Source organism: Crassostrea angulata, chromosome 7 (assembly GCF_025612915.1).
Source record: "Crassostrea angulata isolate pt1a10 chromosome 7, ASM2561291v2, whole genome shotgun sequence".
Classification (NCBI taxonomy): Eukaryota; Metazoa; Mollusca; class Bivalvia; order Ostreida; family Ostreidae; genus Magallana; species Magallana angulata.
The window spans coordinates 18,503,158-18,524,628 of record NC_069117.1 but is presented as its reverse complement, the minus strand read 5'-3'; the positions used below and the strand labels follow the sequence as shown (position 1 = coordinate 18,524,628).

At 35.4% G+C, this 21,471-nt stretch overlaps 1 protein-coding gene across 3 annotated transcripts in view; it reads left to right on the top strand.

The window, feature by feature from the left end:
- The window catches only part of LOC128157316 (centrosome-associated protein 350-like), a 50,854-nt gene that overhangs the window by 20,656 nt on the left and 8,727 nt on the right, over window positions 1-21,471 (top strand). The window contains exons 6-23 of one of the 3 annotated variants that reach the window (XM_052819814.1): window positions 1,592-1,654; window positions 6,006-6,209; window positions 6,436-6,570; window positions 6,841-6,930; window positions 7,473-7,562; window positions 8,521-8,691; window positions 8,907-9,005; window positions 11,401-11,729; window positions 12,593-12,726; window positions 15,157-15,515; window positions 18,615-18,728; window positions 18,982-19,154; window positions 19,400-19,480; window positions 19,681-19,867; window positions 20,092-20,356; window positions 20,575-20,685; window positions 20,940-21,075; window positions 21,164-21,388. In XM_052819814.1, coding sequence (XP_052675774.1) covers window positions 1,592-1,654; window positions 6,006-6,209; window positions 6,436-6,570; window positions 6,841-6,930; window positions 7,473-7,562; window positions 8,521-8,691; window positions 8,907-9,005; window positions 11,401-11,729; window positions 12,593-12,726; window positions 15,157-15,515; window positions 18,615-18,728; window positions 18,982-19,154; window positions 19,400-19,480; window positions 19,681-19,867; window positions 20,092-20,356; window positions 20,575-20,685; window positions 20,940-21,075; window positions 21,164-21,388 — 2,966 coding nt within the window. Of the gene's footprint in view, window positions 1-1,591; window positions 1,655-6,005; window positions 6,210-6,435; window positions 6,571-6,837; window positions 6,931-7,472; window positions 7,563-8,520; window positions 8,692-8,906; window positions 9,006-11,400; window positions 11,730-12,592; window positions 12,727-15,156; window positions 15,516-18,614; window positions 18,729-18,981; window positions 19,155-19,399; window positions 19,481-19,680; window positions 19,868-20,091; window positions 20,357-20,574; window positions 20,686-20,939; window positions 21,076-21,163; window positions 21,389-21,471 lie in introns of all 3 variants that reach the window. The other 2 variants (XM_052819813.1, XM_052819812.1) reach the window with 2 other exon arrangements.

The window sequence follows — 21,471 nt, the reverse complement described above, 5'->3', positions numbered from 1 at the left end:
CACATTTATACTTCAAAATATGTCAGTTAACAACTTGAAAAAAAAATTGACCTCAGTCGCCTGCAAACAAACGTAGTATGAGACTTTTTAAGCTCTGGAGAGTTGACATATTTAGTCAATAAATTTTATGAGGAGTTAACCAAATTTCACCAGTTTGTAGGAGTGATTGGAATTGAAGACGGCTTCAGAAGCAAATGTCAATACATTGATCACTGATTAAATACATATACTTATTGTTCTTTTACTGAGAGCTTTAACAAATTAATCTTTACCTTGTTTAGGGAATTTAACAACTAGGTGTTACTTTGAGAAAGCAATTTTGGTCAAGAAAATTAAAAGCTTTATTAGGTAACCTTTTCCTAAAATATGTTTGATTAATTACCATTTCTTATTCTTAAGCATGTATATAGTGTTTGACATACAAAAATAACATATATAGTGTTTGACATACTAAAATAGACATCTGTGTGTGTAACATGTTAAAGACCAGACCTCTACACAGCTGTGAAAAATGATTTTGAATATTGAAAAAATAGAATTGCGTAAAGGTGTTGATATTAAGTTTGTCTTACTATTTCGTCAAGGGTATCACTATTAGAAGTACTTAAAAGCATTTTAAATGAGGTTTACCAAAAAACTCTACAGGAGGCAGTATAGAAAGTGTCAAACTATAAAATAGTGTATGGAAAGATAGCAGCTAGTGCTTAGACTTGACCAGATCGTAGAATTAATTGTTTCAGCCCTAAGTCTGTGGAAAGCAATAATCAATTGATAAGCTTGAAAAATGGGTCTTCATTCTAAGACAAAGAAAATTCTTAGAAGATCCCAGGATCAGGCCTGTTTGAGCACTAATCTTAAGTAACAGCCATCTAATCCAATAAGTAATTGAAAAATGAGTGTGGACTGGGGAGAAATGTGTGGGGAGATGACCTAAGGTCGATTGATCATCATATTAAAACCATACATTAAGCAATACCATTGCTACTCTCGTTAATGACTTGTTTGAAAATTTAGATGGTTTTTTGCCATGATTTTAAAGATTGATTTGACTGATTTAGGTTGTTTTCTGAAATTTCATGTCAATTATTTTTTGTCATGTTTGGAAAGGTTGATTTGATGATTTGTATTGTTTTTTGAGATTTCAAGTTGACTTGTTATTCAAATGGGATTGCATCCTCCTTCATATTCTTTATTGTTTTTTTAAAGGATACTTAAAGTTTGTTTTATCCAAACATGTCTTAAAAGTATTTACACTCTCAAACTGGGTTCAGAAATCCTTCTTATCAACATTGTCCTTGAATCAGGAGTGTTGACAATTTGACAACTTTACCAATTGTACCTTTAATGGTATTTGTTGTTTTTAATAAGAAAATAAGTGTTGAAAAATGTCATTCTGCTTAAGTTATAATTTACCCTCTGATTCTTCTGAAATGTAAACTACATGAATTTAGGACTTTGAATGTATTTGAAGATTCAATGTACCTAAATAGATTTGTGAAAATTTCAGTTTTATCTTACTCAATATATTGAAGCCTTGACTTCAGTAAAATCACATTTTAATAGTTTTGCTTTTGTTTTTGTTTTTATATAGATGCCTTGTCCAAAATAAAGGAAAAAATCCGTAAACAACAACAACGATCAGCATCTCCCAAAGGTTTGTTATTTTGCTTTGTCAAAAATAAGAGAATGATTCCTAGATTTATATACAGTACTGTAAATTCCTAATTAAATGCAAGGAATTATATTCGCATAAAATCTCTCACGAATTTTAAAACCTCGCTTTTGTTATTTGGATATATGTTAATTGCAAGAAGCTATGATAAAAATTCGGAATTCGCGTTTTTTTGTTCTGGCAATTTGATGGAAAACGATTGAATTGCAGAATTAAGTACCGGGGTACTCGCGTAAAATAAGGAATTTACAGTATATTGCAGTGGGATCATTTTCAGGAAGATAACATAGGTTATACTAAATACAGGGAATTGTTCCTCTCCCCCATTTTATTTTTGCTCCTTTCACCCTCATTGTAGGCAGGCTAATTTAAGACTGGGCAAATTTAAAAAAATGTTTTAAAACTGTTAACAGTGTAGAAAAGTAGGGAAAAACCCTGTTTACTGTGTAATTTTACAAATTGAAAGTCATAAGGATAGGAATAATGGAATAAAAATTGATTATTTTTTTTGTAACACGCACTAGCTGGCATAAAAAATCATTACCGTTTGAATTCCTAGATATTGCGTATATGATAAAATAAAAATTAAGTTTTTTGTAACCCATCAAATTAAGGTTTAACTTTTATCACAAGTATTCGACGTTTTTAGTACTGTGGAATCATTAGATTTCGTGGTGGCTCAATTTTCGTGGAATTCGTGGGCACCACTCACCCACAAATTAACATCCTCCACGAATAAATAAATTAGGACTATAAAGTCATATTTCCTTTTGTAAGTATCCAAGAATACACGAAATTACGTCCCAACGATCCTGTAAAATTGAAGCAATTCACAAAAATTGGCCCCCACAAATTTTAATGATTCCACAGTATTTATTTCAATGGAATGAAAATTGGTCTGCACTCAATAACTTGTTTTAGTTAGAGACAGCAATGGAACAAATTAGTCCTGCTATATATAGAAAAGAAAGTGAATGGTTCATGTTGTCAGAAATCTATTAGAGATATATTGAAATTATAAATTAGCATGCTAGAATCCTATTTCAGAATTGAAAATTGATTCTGCCCAGACAAAAAAAAAGAAAAGGGTATATATATATGGCACCCTAGTCTTGATTAAGTTTGTTTGCAGGAGTTTGAAATGAAATCGTTTGAAATGCTGAAATATCAGTACAGCTGATATTGAAGTCAAATTCTGAAAGCACTGGGCAATGGGCCAAGAGTTTTGTGTACAAACCTTTCTAAACCATGGAGGATTTTTACGCTATATTTATCTGCCTAAATTGAAAAATATCCAACTTTTCCACCTAAGTACATCTCTCTTACATTCCTGAACTTTTATTTATGCTGATCTGAAGAGTGAAAAACACTTTTTGAAAGGAGGGGGTGAGGGTCGTAAAACAGCAATTTTTAGTTTATTCTGGAACAGTGAGGTAGAATGGCAATTAAATGAATAATGTGAGTTCGAGTTTGGAATATCTGGTGCTATAAGTATATAAACGCATTGGAAATATGGACCAAATTCAATTCATTCAGTTATGAATGCAGTACAATATGCTTCTGAATGGGAATAAAACCTCACAATTATGTTCACGGCGGGACTGAGATTGGCGATACAATACACTGTTTAGCATTGTCAACTTTCCTAATCAAGCAATGAAAAGCTTTAGTCAGCTTTGGTGTATGGGGTACATCATGAAATTCTCAAGCTTTTTTTGGCATCAATATTGAGATGATTTTGTACAAAACAGATGTTCCCAGTAAATGTTAATGTTTACAAAATAGCTTAGAATTCTGTGATAATTTGAACAATTATTGCACTTACTGCTCCCTTGGTGAGAATATTTTTTGGAGACTTGAGTTTGTCCATGTGCAGAAAAATACATGTATGGTAAATAATGCATATGTATAACAAACAATTAAATCAAGCACTTGTAGAAATAAAGCTTATTTTGAGTTGATTTTTCCTGTATATTATTGTCTTGTCCTTGGTTTTGACATTTTGAATTATCGTAACCATAATGAAATTCCATAGATAATCGAATCAAAGACAAGAAATCTAGAATATAATGAAGTAGGTATTACTTTGACCTGAAATAAATCCAGAAGTCAAATTTACACTCTTGCTACCAAAGTAGAGCCGTAGGGTGTTTGTCTTTCCTAGGGTTTGTCAGTAAATAGAATTTTCTGTGGGATTTGTATACTCTTCCTTGGTTTGGGAATCAAGTTCTCATCTCCATGTCTGCTGAATACCCTGGACTTGTCCGCTGTCTGTTTTTGTATGAATGTATGGACTCTAAGATGAGAACTGGTAGTAATAGCTTCAATGTATGTCAAGTGAAAAGCAAAGACATTTCTTGTACTATGGAATATGTGAAGTAGTTAATAAGGTGTTTAACAAAGTTTATAATCAGTTCATTAGTTGACTGTAAACAAGAAGAGGAGCCAATTTACCTGACCAATATCAGGTGCAATATTGACCTTGACTATGTCATATCAAACTGGAAAATGGAATGGGGGATCCACATTGTAGCTCTTGCACAAGGTTGCAAGATATTTGAGAATTCTACCAGGATATTTTAAAGGCTAAAGAAACATTTTCATGCAAAATCTTAAGTGCAGGTATATGCTTCATTTGACCCCTTTGCCTTTGTGCAGTGTTCACCTTCAGTTAATTACTCTAGTGCAGGAATCCAACCATTGTTCTATTGCAAGTTTCTCCTTGACCATGAAAAAAGGTCCTTCAAAGTCTTGCAATGTCAAAGTAAGAACTTGAAGCACATCCATTTTCAGGAGGAACGGGTGGTGGTTATTTGTACTGTGTGTCGTGTACTATGCTATCTGCTGAGTTTGTCCTCCTTGTACCCTAGGCTCTTGTGACTGGCATTGTTCAATCATTCTATCAATATTCAGTGGAGTGTTAGTGAGGACTAGGGTATAGGATAATGGCAGTGTCATATTCCTGTACAAAAATCATTACAGCTTTGACTTAACCGTGGAACTCAATACTGAAATGTAGCATTATAGGCATGAAATATTGGGGTCAACGTATGAAAGTTGTCTCCAGTACTCTATGAAGTATGAAAATTTATTGATGGTTGTTAACAGAGTCATTAGGATATAATGTGCTTGCTAAGTAGTCAGGGGATTAAACAGCAAAGGAAGGGTATACATTAAGATTTAGTATTGAATCATTTTGACTAGTTGACAATTCGTGAGAAATGAATAATAGAAAGATCTGTCGTAGCTAGCGTATGTTTTGCCAATATGATGCAGGGTTAGTGCGTTTTCTGTTTACAGGTTTTCCAATATTTTCATCCCAAAGCTAAGATAGGCAAACATATGATATTGTAATGAGATATGGAGATGAACAAATTAAAAATGCAAAGGGTTTTTAACAGGGTGCCTCAAGTCAGTGCCTGTAAACAAAGCAGTGTTTTATTTTGGGGATCATCTGATGTCTAAATAGTTACACCCATTCTGACATTTGAACTTTAACTGCAGTATGTATACAAACACCCAGTGGGTGTTGATCGAACCCTTGCAGGCCTAAATTGATGTCATAAATGTTTTTATTTTGTCAACTTACCACTTGACCTGTCTGCTTTACTTTGGACTTTTAGGTGGCATTGGAAAACACCCATTTTTGAGAAGGTTTTTACACTCTAAAGAAGTCTTAGGGATTGTTTCACTTACCCAGGTTTTTTTTTCTCTTCAAGAGTTCAATAATTTTGATGGCATCTGATAAAATTTATAGCAAAAAATGTTTTATGCATCGGGATATTAAAGATAATGTATAGAGGTAAAATCTCATTAAAATCATTCAATAATTTTTGGTTACACTTTTATGTGGTCATATATCATGTATATGACTGTACATGTACAACACTTTTCTTTATGTACAAATACATGTAGTAACATTTATCATATAATTGATTTTCAACAAAGATCATGAATTTAATTTTACAGACGATATCTATTATGGTACAAAAATGATATTAAGGTCTGAAAAAAAAAGAATTCCTATGCCATTAAACATTAAAACAGTAATAAATATCTCCGAACCATTTAGATCTGGAAGTGCTGTTGTGCATCAAACGATTTCCTTTCCTCATTAAAAAATCAGTTGCATGGATTTATTTAGTTAATCACATTATGAGCTTAGAGTCTCCTTTGAACTTGCCAAGCAAGTTGATCCTTGCTGATTAGTCATGGGTTACAAAATGTATTTTTGTTTGAAGAAGCTTGTGTCTCTACATGTTGATAAAAAAGAGAGAAAATATCTCGAAAATCCATGACATTGTGTCATCTTTTTTGTTTTTTATTGGTGTAGAAAATGTGAACAATAACGCCGGGGAGGGGGATGATGTACCCGAGGGTGAGATGAATCCAATGAACGGCCCCCACCACCATATACACAACGAGTACGAGCCCATACTCAGTCGAGCTTCCTATGACCTCCCGCCTCCAGATGGCGCCGACAGTCAAAAACGTGTGCGAAAAGTAGCTGCTGCTCCCACTGTCCCTTCTTATAAAGGTAATGGTTGCTAGATGATGTTCCAGTGAAGGTACATGAGAATTGAATTAATTCAGTGAGAAATAATGAGTAGATAATAAAGCTGGGAAATGAGTATTGATTGAAATACACAAGCATGGCTTTTCATTGAGTTTCTATCAGTGATGGCTTACAAATTAATTGATTTAAGATTTTACAGTTGCATTTTGAATGATTTTGGTTTTTTGTGTTTTTGCTCGCTATCCAGGCTTCAGTGAAGCAGAGGTGAGATACAAATATGCTGATTTCAAACAACCCAAAGTCATGGACTGGAGGAAAAGGGAAAAGAAAAAGAAGGCAGCTTTAAAGTTGCAAGAAAAGAAAATAGAGCAGGCAACAAAAGGTAATGAGGTCAAGGTCACATGTCATTGTTCATCAGCTAAAAGTAGATATTGAGTTATACCTATTCCCCCAGTACTATTTCTGAAAAGAAAATCCCACTTAAAAAATCTAATTAGAGCTAATTGGATTGATACGGATGATCTGTTTTAGATTGCTTATCTTCTGTTAGATGTAGAGTCACAGTATCGTGAAAAAAAGGGCTCTGCCATCTTGTATAATGTACTTCTATCACTACGCTTTGGTTATTGTTTTATGTCTGTTATTGTAGAAGCTGTCCCAGAGGAATCCAAACCAAAGCCAAAGAAACTGACGAGAATTGTTGCCAGTGGCAACAAAAAGCCTGAGAAGCAATCAAAGAAAGGTATTGGACATGGAATGAAGTCAAATTAATCAAATGAAATGAAGACAAATGAGTGATATAGATTAAAGAGGACTGAAAGAATGGACAAATTATAGGCTATAATGAAAAACTAAACACTAGTTATTGCCGTGAGCAGAGAAAATAATGCATCTTGTAGATATTAAAAAGTTCAATCTTCGCAATTTTTGATTAGAAATTTACTGTACATTACTTTCTTATTTTGTGATATATCTGATACATGTATCAATTTTGATTTGCTTTTGTTGTTCTCTTCATTCAAAACTACATTTTGTTTATTACTTTCATACCCAGTACATTTAAGTTGTTAGTACATGTATGATAAAAATAATCATGTATTTCTTCATTTAAATGTTATTTAATATAATGAATCTTCCAAATGTTGTGCTTTCATGTTAAATGGAAATTAAAAATGAAAGGAAAAAATTAGAATTAGTTTAAAAGATTTTATCTTAGAAGGATAAAAGAAAATAATATAACAGTATTGTTAAGTACATGGTTAAGGCTCGCCATGTATTTTGTAGATATTATAACAACCTCGTCCTGGCGGGCCGGACAAGAGCTCATTTTGCGAGAACTAGGACCAGCCAAAACTCGGCGGACGTCGCAGACAAGTGAGTGTCCTAGGGGCGCGAGATCGTAGAATGAGTCTATTCAGTCCCGAAATACTGGCCCACTTCACAAGAACACCCTACACTGCAAGATTATGTCAGGAAAAAGTTCTGTGTCAATAGATGGACTTGATTCATTTTAATAAGATGAGGCCAAAAAATGAATTATATCTGCACCTTGCTTTTAAATATTGTTGATAGTAAAGCTAGGGTGGGTGGAAAAGTCTTGAAGTAAAACAGAATGAAAGGTAGACCATGTTATATTGTAACATGCATGTTAATCTGTGTTTTATCAAAAGAAACTGATGTAATTTAAATGGTTTTGAAAAAAGAGGGCAGGTTAATTAATGACACAGGGTGTATCTTTGAAGTGTCATTCAGGGCGTCAATATCACTGTTTTTAGTAATATGAAATAGGACCAAAAATCTTAAAAGTGAAAGGCGACGAAACTTTGAAAGTCATGATAGTCCAATTAGCTGTTAGATTTCTATCTATAGTGTCTTCTTTCTTGGATATGATCACGTAGGTACATAATGATGAATTGATATGATAAACTGCAAGTATAATAAGTGTGAGGTGTTTCAACCCTATCGTCTGTACTTGACCTTTGACCTGAAGACATGTCAATCCATTCAGGTTATGACTTTTGATTACCTCTGCTGTTTAGTAATTCTGTAATATGAAACAGTGATGGGTCTGTATGGGGCCGATATATGATATATTTCAAGGTAATGATAATGAAAGATTGAAAATTTAAATATCATCATGGCTTTTAAACCTCATACAGTTGATAACCTTATCTTTAATTTCTATTGATTGACTTGAAGTTGACTTTCTTGTTAATACCTCCTGTGAATTAATATTTTCTTTTCTTTGGGGATCAAAAAAGGGGAGGGATAGGGAAGAATGAAAAAAGAGGTTTGAGGAAAAGGTTTTATGAAACTATTTGCTTGCTTTTAGGTGAAGCATCTGTTGATGTTCGACCCCCAGCCACTGGAGCCAGTAACCATGACAATGAGATGGACAGGCGGGAGGAAGTCACCGAGACCAAATCTGCAACTGCCATTGAACTGGAACGAGCTAAGGCCCTGTCTGAGGAGGCTCGCAAAGTCCTCTCTGACCTCAATATGGGTACAGCAATCATGACTTCATGAATATCTGTAACATAATGTTTGGAAACAGCTATTTCTCTGAAGATCAGTAGATTATCACTCTTTGAGAGTTTTGATGTTGAAGTTTATAACCTTTGGTGTATTTGTTAATGAAAATCTATCCTTTCACCAGCAATTTCAGCAAATAAATGTGAGATATGAAGACTTTAATGGCACAAATATATCATTGACTAGGTTCAGAAAATGAGGATGAGGAACGAAGGGGCAAAGAGAATGATGAAAATATTGTGAAGCGACGGAGATCCTCCAAGAGAAAGGCCAGTAAAACATCAGGTGAGAACAGGTCTCAATTCTAGAACACAGCTGGCCAATTTTATCTTATATGTCAAACTGTTGGAATGCTAAAGCTGGCTTGTAGTAATCCATTGACTGTTCATGTTCAAAGCCTTCTATGTCTAAAGGTTGCATCACTTTAAAATTTTTGTGAAAATATGTGCAGGATATTTGAATGAGATAGTAAACACACATCTTGGTACTTAGCACTGTCAGCAGAGGTGGCTGACCCTGTCAATGGAAACAGATCTCTCCTTATTTGTTTGAATCAGTGTTTGTCGAATTCTACGCTATCTGATTCCAGCCAAGGCCTGGCCACTTTATGAGACCTGATATCATGTTCACTTAGAAGATAGAATGAAACAAATTTGAAGAAATCAATTTTCGAAAGTTGAAAACTTATAGCAAGATAAGGTATTTCAGGAGGGGGAGGGGGTGGGGGGAGAACTGGTCATTGTGAGGTTGCAAAATGGGGTTACCTATAGGCTCCTCTAAAACATTCATTTGATTTTTAATTTGAATTTTTAATCTGTTTTATTAAATCGAGTGAGTTCATGTACAAAAAATGGCAAAGATTGCTTGTATAGAAATTTATGGAATGTTCATATGAAATGAAAACATGGAATTAGAATTTGCGAGTAAGTAATTTGATACATGTACATGTCTTGCAGAATTTCACAAATAATCAATGTTTAATACCCGACTCCATGATAAGCCTTGTTGAAACTTCTAGATAGATACCCTGATAAGCATTGGGAATGCCCTAGTTGGGCATACTTTAAATGCCCATATATTGAATGCCCCAGTATGTAGACATAAGCCTTAATCAGTTCCATCATGTATCCATTTTATTGTTTTTGTGCACCAGTAGATTTAAACATGCCAGATTTTTTTTTTTCTAAATTGGCTTGTGTATATCAGAAATGGGATACTGGATTTAATCTAGATCGAATGACATGACAATGGGGTGTATAGAAAGCATTTAATGGAGTAATGCCTCCGTGCTGAGACAGGAAGGCCCAGCGTGATTCTGCCATGATAAGAACGCAGGACACACGGGCCAGAAACTTAATACAAATATTTATTATGTAATCAATAACGAGACAAATTCAATTAAATTCAATTTTCATTTCTTCGTAACAAGATTTTTATGAGTGCTATAAGTCGGTCTGGTTAAATATTTGATATGACTGTTAACTTAAGTAAGACCCCATTCGGTTAATATGTCTCCCACCTCAAGTTTTTTGAAAACCATAGGCAATGGAATTAAGGGAGGGGAATTTTCAATTAATTTGTAATTACTCTAGAAAGTAAATATATGACTTTGTAAAGAAGGATTGCAATTGATTGTCAAAACAGGGGAGGGTATTTGATTACTAGAAGGGTCAAGGGTCAAAATTATTTACGTAATGTGGACTGTTATGTGCTGGGAATGGTCGTACTTTGCCAATGCACCCCTGGTAGATTCTATCAGCTTGTCTCATAGTGTTGTTTCTCAGCCAAAAACTCATAACCTTGATCCTATTTATTACAAGTAGGAAATATTAATGAGAATTGTATTGATTTATTTATTGATTCTTCTTTTGAAACAAAAAATGAAGTAAAATGTCAAGCCAGGGTGGTATATTTTTCCTTAAGTTTTTTAAGAGAATTTAATTGTAATTTCCAAAGTACAATTTAGTGGGATGGGGAGTCATGAATGTCTAGTTAGTGTGGAACAATGTGGTTCTGTTGACTCAACAATGCAATGCTGCCAGTTTTGGTAAACATTGATCACATGGCAGCCAAATATCCGATATTTGGAATGATTTATGTGGTTTTAAAATGTCCCGTCTTTTGTTTGAGAAACAATTTCCATTGATTTTTGATTTGATTAAAACTGTTTACCAGTGACTTAAACTGTATCTTGTGGTGTATTAATGGCAGGAATAGGGCCAAAGTAGATGTGCTGTCCTAACTTAGCCCCCAAATAGATTTTTTTTAGAGTAAATCTTATCTGGTAACTCCAATGTAAGTAAGAAAAGTGTTTTTTATTGATCATAGTGTTTGTCAAAGGCTCCGCATTCTTAGAGAAAACTAAAGAATGACACGATTGTTTCTTTGAAATTCCAGAAAATCTTTAGAAAAACCATTTTAAAAAATCCATTAAATGAACTCTGCCCTCAATGACATCTGTTTTATTTGAATAAAATTGAGAGTTTTGAGTAAATCTAAAAGCATTAAACTTTGTCCTTTCTATTTTTGTCCAATAAGTTAGAAATAAAGATGTTGAAATTACCACTTCCAATGTGATGCATCTTTGAAATTAAATTGGTTAAATATACATATATCTCAATGATGTGTTTTAGAAATGTTTTACCAAAACTGTCAATAAAGATAAGCTTCTTTATCTTAGAACCAGAAAAACAACTGAGTGCAAAACAGCGGCATTATGACCAAGAGGAGGTTCGGCGGTTCATGCAGAAACAGAAGGCAGACAGAATGAAGCAACAGCGGGAGGAAGAGAGGAGGAAACAGAGAGCACAGGAGATGAGGAGTCAGCAGTTAGAGGAGCTGAGGTCCAAGCAGAAACAGACGGCTCAGGGCCCAAAGCGGTCGTCCAAGTCTGCAGGTGCCCGGGGGAAGGGAAAGACTCATGATGAGACTTTCACCCACTCGCCGTTAGCCTACAAAGATCTGCCACGACATCATCCATTCCATGAAGATCTTCAGTCTGGGTCAATGGTACTTACTATCATATAGCTCTTTATACGTTAAAGCATGGCTTAGTGAACCTGACTGAGTGTTCTATTGTGCATTTTTGGAAGAAAACTGTACCTATATTAAGCTACTAAATCAAGTACCGGTACATTAACATTTATCATGCAGATTTGTACTCAAGACACATACAGAAATGTGCTTTATAAAAGGTTACATAAACATGTTGAAAAACTCAAAGTTTACCAAATATCATACACACTAAATATTATACCAATAAACAATATTTATTAAATTATGAAACCCTAAGAGTTTGTTATAAAAGATTTCAATTGGTTATTTTCATCTCTACAAGACTTATTGATAGTTTGCAACATCCAAATTCTTAACAACAGATATTTTTTGCAGGAGTATCAAAATATCGAACTACCTGTATTTTTCTTACAAAATTCTACTGTATGAATGTTTGAAAAAGAAATACATTTAGCTAATGTTAATTTTGATCTTTTCTTTGATCCTCTAGTCACAGATCTATATTAAAACTGAATCTTACCTATGTTTGCACTGCTTGGTATTTTTTAATAGGCGACTCGTGAAGTGCAGATAAGAGTTGATTTAAGGATTATTGAAACCTCTAAAAAGATAGAAATTGTAAATTACTCTGTGCAAGGTTATGCAAAGTTTCATTGACAGTTTCACTTATGAAGCTCTGGAGGATTACAATGTCACTGTTTAAAGTAGCAATAAAATGAAATCACTCTCATAAACTACATATTGTTTCTTTACCAGCCAGGATTACCGGTACTAAGTAAATGTTGATTGGGATGATTTTTTTAGAAATAAAACAGCAATATCTGTGTTGCTCAAGGAAGAAGCCTATTAATTTTCAGGCAACTACGGATTCAGAAAGAGAAAGGCATGTTGGGATACCTCCAAGAGACGAGGAGGAGATGGAGATGTCAGATGACAGCTCTACACTGACCGGGGAATCCCTGGAGGCTGTCACCCCCACCATCACCCCCAGGTACCACCTAGGGAACAACTTATTCTACTTTGTTGTCTGTTTTGATATACCATGTTCTTATAGAAAACTCATTTCTTGATTTGATATCTTTCTTTCTTTGGTGGGGGGTGGACATGTAATGTCATGATAATCGAAGAGAATTACATTAACACTAAAAGCATTTCCACTGTTCTATTTGGCTGCTTACTGGAGTAGGGGTTTAAGATAAATGTAGGCAGTAGGCAAGAAACAAACTGTGGAATCTTGAATGACAGAAGTTACTGTAATTTAATCTTGTAGTGGGGTCTTCATTTAAATGTAAAGAGATGAAAATTGATTATAACACTGTAGTTGTATTACACAATTATGAGCCAATTGAAAGAAAAGTATGGATCATCTTTCAAAGATTTAAACATCTTGATTTCTCTTGACACTCCCTGAAGACACATGCTTAGATTCTGATCCATCACGCAAAAAAGAATTTGTTCGGCTTCTATAATTGTATTAAAGAAGTAGAAAGTTGGTCTGTTTAGCATTGACCTCTGGAAATATCTGTCAGGCACACACAACAGATGAAAGATCCCAACAATGACCTTACTGTTAGGTTATTTGAATATGAAGGTTTATTTTTCCAAAGAGTATTTGATATTTCACTGTAAAGAAGGGGAGTTTTTCAAGGCAGATCAAATATTTATTTATGACATTTTATGGCTGATAAAATTCTGGTTTATTTAAAGTGGGAATTTGATGTGTTTGCAAAGTGAAAACAACACACACACGGTAAAAAATAATGCTACTTAACACTTTAAAACATATAGAAGGAAAGTGGGCAAAGTGGAGCAGATTTTTCATCAAGTAAGCCCAAACAAATAAAGACCTCTACCGGTTCTAATTTATTGAATGAAAATATTTGGGTTAATTCCTATACATGTATATACAGACCCTGAGGCTTACTACAGCACTCAGCATATTATTTCAAGAGTTAAATTCTGCAAATCTATGAAGTTAGTGATACTGTCATAGTGGGCATCCCATGTCAACTACTAGAGTATGTAACTTGTTTGAAGCAAGGTTCCTTGCAAAGTTTATATCAGACATTCCAAACCCATGTTGTTGTAGTATGTACTTGATTAAAAGAATGCAAAAGTATTTCATTTTGATTTTCAAAGGCATTGCATTCAAAACAGGGAATTTTCTCTTGTTATTCAATCAGGTTTTTCTTTTTGGAGAAAAAATTAATGTGTGCATTTACTGTTTATGATTGCTTCAAGGTCTGCAATAGAAAACCTCTAGTAAACAAATGTACAGTGAAACTTCTCAAAACCGGCACCCCTGAAAACCAGCACCCCCTCAATATCGGCCGATTTAAAAAGTCCCGGCCAGCTCTCTCTTTATTTCTTATATATAAACCCTTAGAAAACCGCCACCCCCTGAATACTGGACACCGGCCGTTTTTTCTCGGCCGGTCTTTAACAAACGTGAAATATACCCTCACTAAACCGGCATATAGCCAAAAGACAGAGACACCCCTATAATTGACGGAAAGTGTGAAAACAGCAGGTACACCGACTCGACAGAGTGTCAGTGTGATAGGTGTTAATTACGCGTATTGAATATGGCTTTATAACGGGTTGTGTAATTAATGTTGTTATTAATTAAATGATTGAGAGATCATGTTTTTTTTTGTTTATTCTTGTTTTATTTTTTGATTCATTGATTCGATTCGTATTTAGTTATTGTATTCTATTTTATACTACACTGCGTTAAGATTTGAACTCGGCGATAAATCGAGTCAATGATACAAGCGGCAAAACTGTTTAGATTACAAATTCTTGATAAGACTTTTTTAAATGTTTTATCTACTGTGATTTTATATTCTACATTCACACAAAAAACATTTGAATTTCATTTCAGATGTTTCCAAAACTAAAACATTTTATCAGAGTTTCGATGTAAACGCAAGTTGATATAAGCGGCCTTTCAAAGGAAATTTGACATATGACTGTACACACGTACATGTACAAAGTTGGTGTTCTATCTTTGTGATCATGTTTGCGCAATGCTTTTACATTCAACTGTAATTGAAATTATATTATTATGCATGGTTCATTTCCACAATAAATATAAATCTTATTATTGTCTATAAGTTACAAAAAGCATTATGCCTGTAATTCTATAAATGCATGTATTGTATTTATATAAATGGATCAAACAGAGACATAACTTCCTTGACAATGGCTAGTTTTAACTGAACCTCAGTAAACCAGCACCCCCTGTAAACCGGCCCTTTTGTCTGGTCCGGCAGCCTGCTGGTTTAGAGAAGTTCACTGTATTTGTAGATTCATCTATTATGAAAATTATCAAGAAAAAGATCAGATAGAAAGAAATAATAAATGTATATAATGATATGTAAACATAGACCAGGTATGTTAAAGCTTCAATATTTTCCAGGGTTGACCTTGATGATGCCAAACCAAAACCAAAGAACAGTGGCCAGGATAGAAATAGTGTTCAAGATGGAAATTTAAACAGTGCTAATGTGAAAACACTTGGTGGATTAACGTTTAACGTGGATGGAGTTCTGAGTAAATTCTCGGAGGCTCTCCATAGTCGCGGAAATGATATTAATTCTGGATACGGAGGGTCCGGGTCATCCACAGGAAGTCAGGAGCGCCCCCACGTGTACGGGAGCGAGGATCCGAACACCAGGAGTAAGGCTGATCGGATACAGGCCATTATGAACACTGCAGCCACATTGCAGCAGAAGATCCAGGCAGAGACGTCTAAAATCACAGGGGAGAAACCCGAGTGTAAGCTTTTGTCACCAATCTCTGCATGTGCATATATGGCTCTTAAAGTGTTTATATGGTGCTGTTAGAAGGCTGATCTCTCAACTCTTCCATTGGCTGAAGAATGTCAGCTTATTATTTAAATGATTGAGATCAACATCAATCAACATTTATATCAAGCCTGTGTGTATGTCTGATTTTCTTTTCATTCATGGACCTTCCCAATCAGAGTTATCTTCAATTTTTTTTTATTGAACGTCACACATGCAAGCACTATTCTTTTTCATTCATCTTTTTATATTTAATGAATTTACGAAGGATTGACCCATTTATCAAAAATCATCTCTCATTGCCCAACAAATTAAACAAAACCTACAGAATCCAGAACGAGATCAAAGTGACAAGAGACACTGAAAATTGATAGCCTCTCAAACTCAGTCTTAATTCTGCATGCACCTTGAAATGCATTTCATACACATTACATATTCACAAATTGAGACAGTTACCATGGAGAATGCAGTTCAATAAGGATTGATGATAAATTGTCTTAACTATCAGATCTCTTATTCATCTATTTGAAAAGGAGTAAAAGTGATTACTTCATTCAAAAGTGTTCATGTCCCTGACCAAAAATAGGTCAAAAGGTGCAGGGCAGGGGCCAAGAGAATTGTGGTGCTAAGCAATCAGACAGACATTGTTGGGCTCTGTGTATCAGCTGTTTGCTTTGGAGGTTTGTGAGTTATGTTCTCCACAATTGGTCTGGGGAACAATGCGTTTAAGACTAGAATTAAATGTTTACTTAATACCTGTATTCAATACACTCCAGTAGATTATTTCTCATTATGAATATGTTTGAAGACAGACTGTGAATAAAAGATAATAGTGTTCAGCATAGTCAGGGAGAACTTTTTAAAAATGTCATTGCAAACTTAAATACACTCAATATATTCATATTGTTTTCTGCTCTTTCAAATTTCATATCTTTCTGAAAAGTAAAAATTTTAAAAGAATTTCGAGAACTATATTTCATGAAAGATTTTTTACCACTGTATTGATTTAGTTGTACGGAGTGCAAATATGATTAACTATATATATATATATATATGTTTAACTAGTTGTAATCTTGAGAAAAAACAAAGGTTTCTACTATAGATTGTGTTTTGAAGTTGTTGTCATAACCAATCTAGTTCTTTAGATGCAAACACTGTTTTCTCATTTGATTATAATTAACATATCTTTTAAATTGATTTCAAACCTAAAATCCTGGGACATTATTACTGTACCTTAAATAGTTCATTAAACTAAGTATAAGTGTTTTTCAGTTCATTTTCAATTTTTGAGGAGTGCATTTTTGACTGGTCGGTTAAGAGGGCTATTTAGTAAATGTTTACACTCTTTAAAGTTTATTGACTGCAAAGTGAGTGAGAAAACTTTTTCATTTCAAACAAAGGAAAGTTCCCTGTAGAGTTGACGTTGAATGTGTTCGGGAATTTGTCTGTCTGTCCTTCCATTCATCCAGTGTCTGTTTATCTTTACGAGAGCTTGTGTTTCTTTTGCATGACATTGGTTGTTACATAGAATTATAGGTCATAGCTGGTTCATTCTCCTTGGTCGTTTTGATGTTGTTCAGGGTCTCCTCTGAACAAAAGTTTATATTCCTTCTAGCTTTTTCTTCCAGTCCTTTATAAATTTTTGAATTAAAAGAATTTGCAATTTTTTAGCATTTCAACTCATTGATTTATACTTGTGTTGTACAAATCTTCCATTGGTGATGGAGGTTTTGAGATTTGTGGTATAGGAGGAATACTACTGGTTGTCATTTCAAACAGAGAATTAGGCTGATTAGGTTGAAATTGAAATTAAAGCTATGTTTATTTATTTAGACTTGGCACATATTTTTGAAGATTGAATGCTTTCCAATAAGTGAATTGCTTCCGTAAAACTCCCAAATTTTTTTTTTCTTCTCAGCACTACAGCAATCATGGTTTCCATTAAATGAGGCTTATTCCAAATGTCATTCAAAAATACGTTTATTGGTATGTCTCAAGTTTGATAAGAGTTTTATTGCATTTCTGTGAGTGAGCTTGCCTCATAAGTATGGAGAAATTGGAAAATGTGACATGTTTGGTTTTCAATTTATTTGTTTGCTGAGTGGGTCCAAACAAGGAATCACTTTGTTTGTCCTAGCATTTATTTGTCTGATGGAAAAAAGGAGTATTTCGCATATTTATGGGGATCACATTATTTACTTGAACCCAGTCTCATCTGTATATTGAGCAATCATACGACTCCAAAGTACCATTTATCACAACTGTGTCAGATGTCTCCAGAAATCAAGATTTCTTCTGTCAGAGTTTTACATGCACATGAAAATTGAGTGATTCTCGGAAAACAGTGGTAGATGAAGTATTTTCAGTATTTTCTTTGGTGCCTTGATAGCAAGGGAATATTATTGTGTGTAATACATGTAGTAAGAAAAACTGGTAGATCAAGTTTTATCACTGTGCATTGTAGCAGATCTTGATTTGATTGGCATTCATTTTGAAAAAAGGTCTTGCAAGGTCCACTGGAGTTTTTGATTGGCTAAGTCAGGCCAATGGAAGTGCTGAATGGAATTAACCACAGTCCGTTAATGAACATGAGATAAAGCTTATATCTAGTTCATTATTGTCATGTTAGAAAGAGAACAAAGCCCCAACAGATATACAACCTTCCAAATGATGGCCAATTTGTAGCGTGAAGTCATAGATTTTTTTGTTCACAATGGGAATATTAAATTACTTGTTGTACATGATAAACTTGAAAATTAATTGTTTTGCAGATAAATTTACCTGAATAAACACAAATAAGTTTCAGTGCTAATATATATTTCTGAATCGGAGAGAAATTCAAGAAGTTCAATGAAACAGGCAGACAGACATACACTGGGCTTGTTGTTTTATCTCAATCTACAGGAACTGGCCCAAAATGATACACATAGAAAATAGTGTTTAGTTTGTTTTATTACAATTAATCCTAATGATGTGTAAGTTGATGCTATCCAAGATATCCACTTTGACTATTGTGTCATTCTATGGACATGGAGTGAAATATTTATAACCGATAGACTATTTCCTTCAGTGTACAATAGGCGGGCGTTGTCAGAGTCAGAAGAAGAGGGAGATTATGTAACGCGCTATGACAGAATCACCGGTGCTCAACAGGACTTCTCTGTATTCTCCTCCAATCTGCCAGGTACACACATCCACGCAGTTGTAATTATAACACAAAGAAGGGATTTATGGAGTTGTTTTCACTCGTCTTTAAATCTTACAAATTATCCTTTATCCCAAAAGCCAAATCAAAAATGATAACATTAAGCAACTAAATAGATTAAACACATTGATGATTTAAAGAAGCTTCAGTAGATGACTATTTGGTATAAAGGCAGCATTGAGCTGTATGCTGCAGGAGAAATATTTGCATGTTCTTGTTTTATATAAACCAGGCCAGCAAAGGATATCGAGAGACGCAGGGCTAAACGAGGAGACGACAGTGGAATCTGCTGCCATTCGTATCCAGGCGGCGTACCGCGGACACACGGTCCGACAAAGTCTGCACTGGAGGCTGCCATCAGGGGACACCGTCCAAACTAGTCACAGACGGGGCCTGCAGGAGGAGGTAGGGGGGTCTTACTGGATTACACATTGTTACCTAACAGAGTAGTACTTACTCTCTGTGCTCTTATTACCGGTAATGAATTAAGAATTTGAGATACTCTCTGAGAATTATTTGTGAATTCCATTGTGTTAAGAAAAAATTGTTGGAGTATTTGATCAGGGGCAAAATGGCTTAGATTACTGGTTGGTGGGGGAATGATGTGTGTAGTTACAGGATAACTAACTGGTAATGTGATGGCCTTGTAGGAGGACACTCTGACGGAGACGGACACGATCTCTGTGACGGTCACCGATGAACTGGAGGAAGTGTCCCTTACGCAGCGCAAGGTAACCATGGCAACAGACAGGCACACCTATTGTAGAGATTTTACTCAGATTACAATTTGCAGTAACAGTCAACAGGCTGAAAGAAAAATATTTCCCACTATCTCTACTTTAAATTTCCACATTTTTTGAAAAGGCGTTTTAAGGAAGTTTAGTCCAAGAGAGGTAACTTGAGGTAATTTTTGTTTAAACCTCTATTACAGGTTGGATCTGGCCTACAAGATAGGGATTTCCATGCTGGCAGCAGAGGTGTTCCCCAGAGCGATGACTTTGTGATCCCCCGCCCTACTCATCCCCCCTCCCAGTCCAACAGATACTCCTCCTGGGACAGCCCCTCCCCAGACCCCTACAATGTACTCAGCATATTTGCCAGACATCAAAAGACACATGGTAAGAATGAGCATTTGATAGCGAACACTGCTTTGAATATCATTGAAGGGTGAGATTAAGAGTTTTTGTAGTGATTGATAACTGTGAAGCCTAGTTTACACATGTAATGGCTATTGTATCTGTCTTTGAAATGAAGAATGTGTGTTGCCAACAAATTTTCTGCTGCTTTTAAAAAAGATAATACATTAATTAAAAAAAATGGAATTGTATTCATATTTTCGTAGCAGGGAGACCTCGCTCATCTGCTAGTGAGATGCAAGGACAACAACGAACGGCAGTCAAGGAAGATTTCCGCGCAGAACCTACTCATTCCCAGCATTCCATTCCTTCCAAATCGACCAAAGTGACCTCAAATTTCCGAACTCAGAGTCCCTCCAATGCTCGTAACTCGACCAGTGTCAAAGGTCAAAGTGCAGCATCGGCAGGGTCACTCCGAAGTGAAACGTCTCAGCCAGTCTCAGGGAGCCAAAGAAACGTCTACAAGTCTAGGTTAGCCTCATTTGATTGATTTGATACAAAATTACAAGAACACTTCCTTCCATCAGTAGAATTCATAAAAATAGATTTAAGGAATTTTTTCATCAGTGTACATCTTGGTAAATTCCAATATGATACAGAGAACTTAGAAGAGGTTTGTTTCTGTGTTTGAGCTTAAGAGTAGTTTGTAAGACTGTTTATAATTGTGTATCTGGTGTTCTGTGATACAGGAGTGATGCCACCCACCCCAAGGTGTCGGGGTACAGCGTGACAACAGCCGACTCCCACGACAGTGATGAGGACACCATAGAGGGTGACTCCTACTCACAGTCGTTTGACAGGTTAGTCCACTTCAAGTCACTCCTTTGGTAGAGCATGCTTTGGTCAAGTCTGCCTTGTTTTTTTTAATTTGTATTCTGTAATGGGTACTTGTTTTCTATAACTGACCTACATTTTGAAAATACTCCGCAGAATAACTTTTATTATCTGACATGGTGTCTAGAAATCATACAGGGAGTAGGTAACTTACATTCAGCATGTTAATCCGATAAAAGGCTTAAGCTCTAAATAATTGAGGTTTTATTACTTGTTTCAGTGATGAAGAGAAACACTCAGGAAAAGTCAGTAAGCTTGTTTCGGAGAAATCTTCCATGAAGTCTGGGTTCAGACCTGTGGGGGGTAGTCATCAGGCCAGTCTGAACCAGAGGGAGGAGGTGTCCATTGATGAGGAAGTAGGTCACTGACCATCAATGTACAGTACTTAAAATGGCCATTTGTACCTCAATAAGGCTCATATATTTATATAATTATTATTTACAGAGTCCAAGTATGTCACTGGGCCGAGTTTCTCCCCCAGGGGATGATTCCGAGTCCAGGAAAACCCCTCCTCGGCTGTCTCCGAACTCGCTGGAGCGTAAGTTTTACCTGGAGCTGAATCAGCTAGAGAGCATGGAGGAGTCGATGAGACAGCTGACGGGGATGGAGAGGACCCGGGCTGTGTCCATGGCCCAGCAGGAGTCCGTCTCACTGGCCCAGATGCTCAAGGTATGGCCCAACCTGCAGAAACATGCTCCTATTTCTGTTTTCAGGACTAAGCTCTCATAAAAGTTTAAACAGATAATTATACA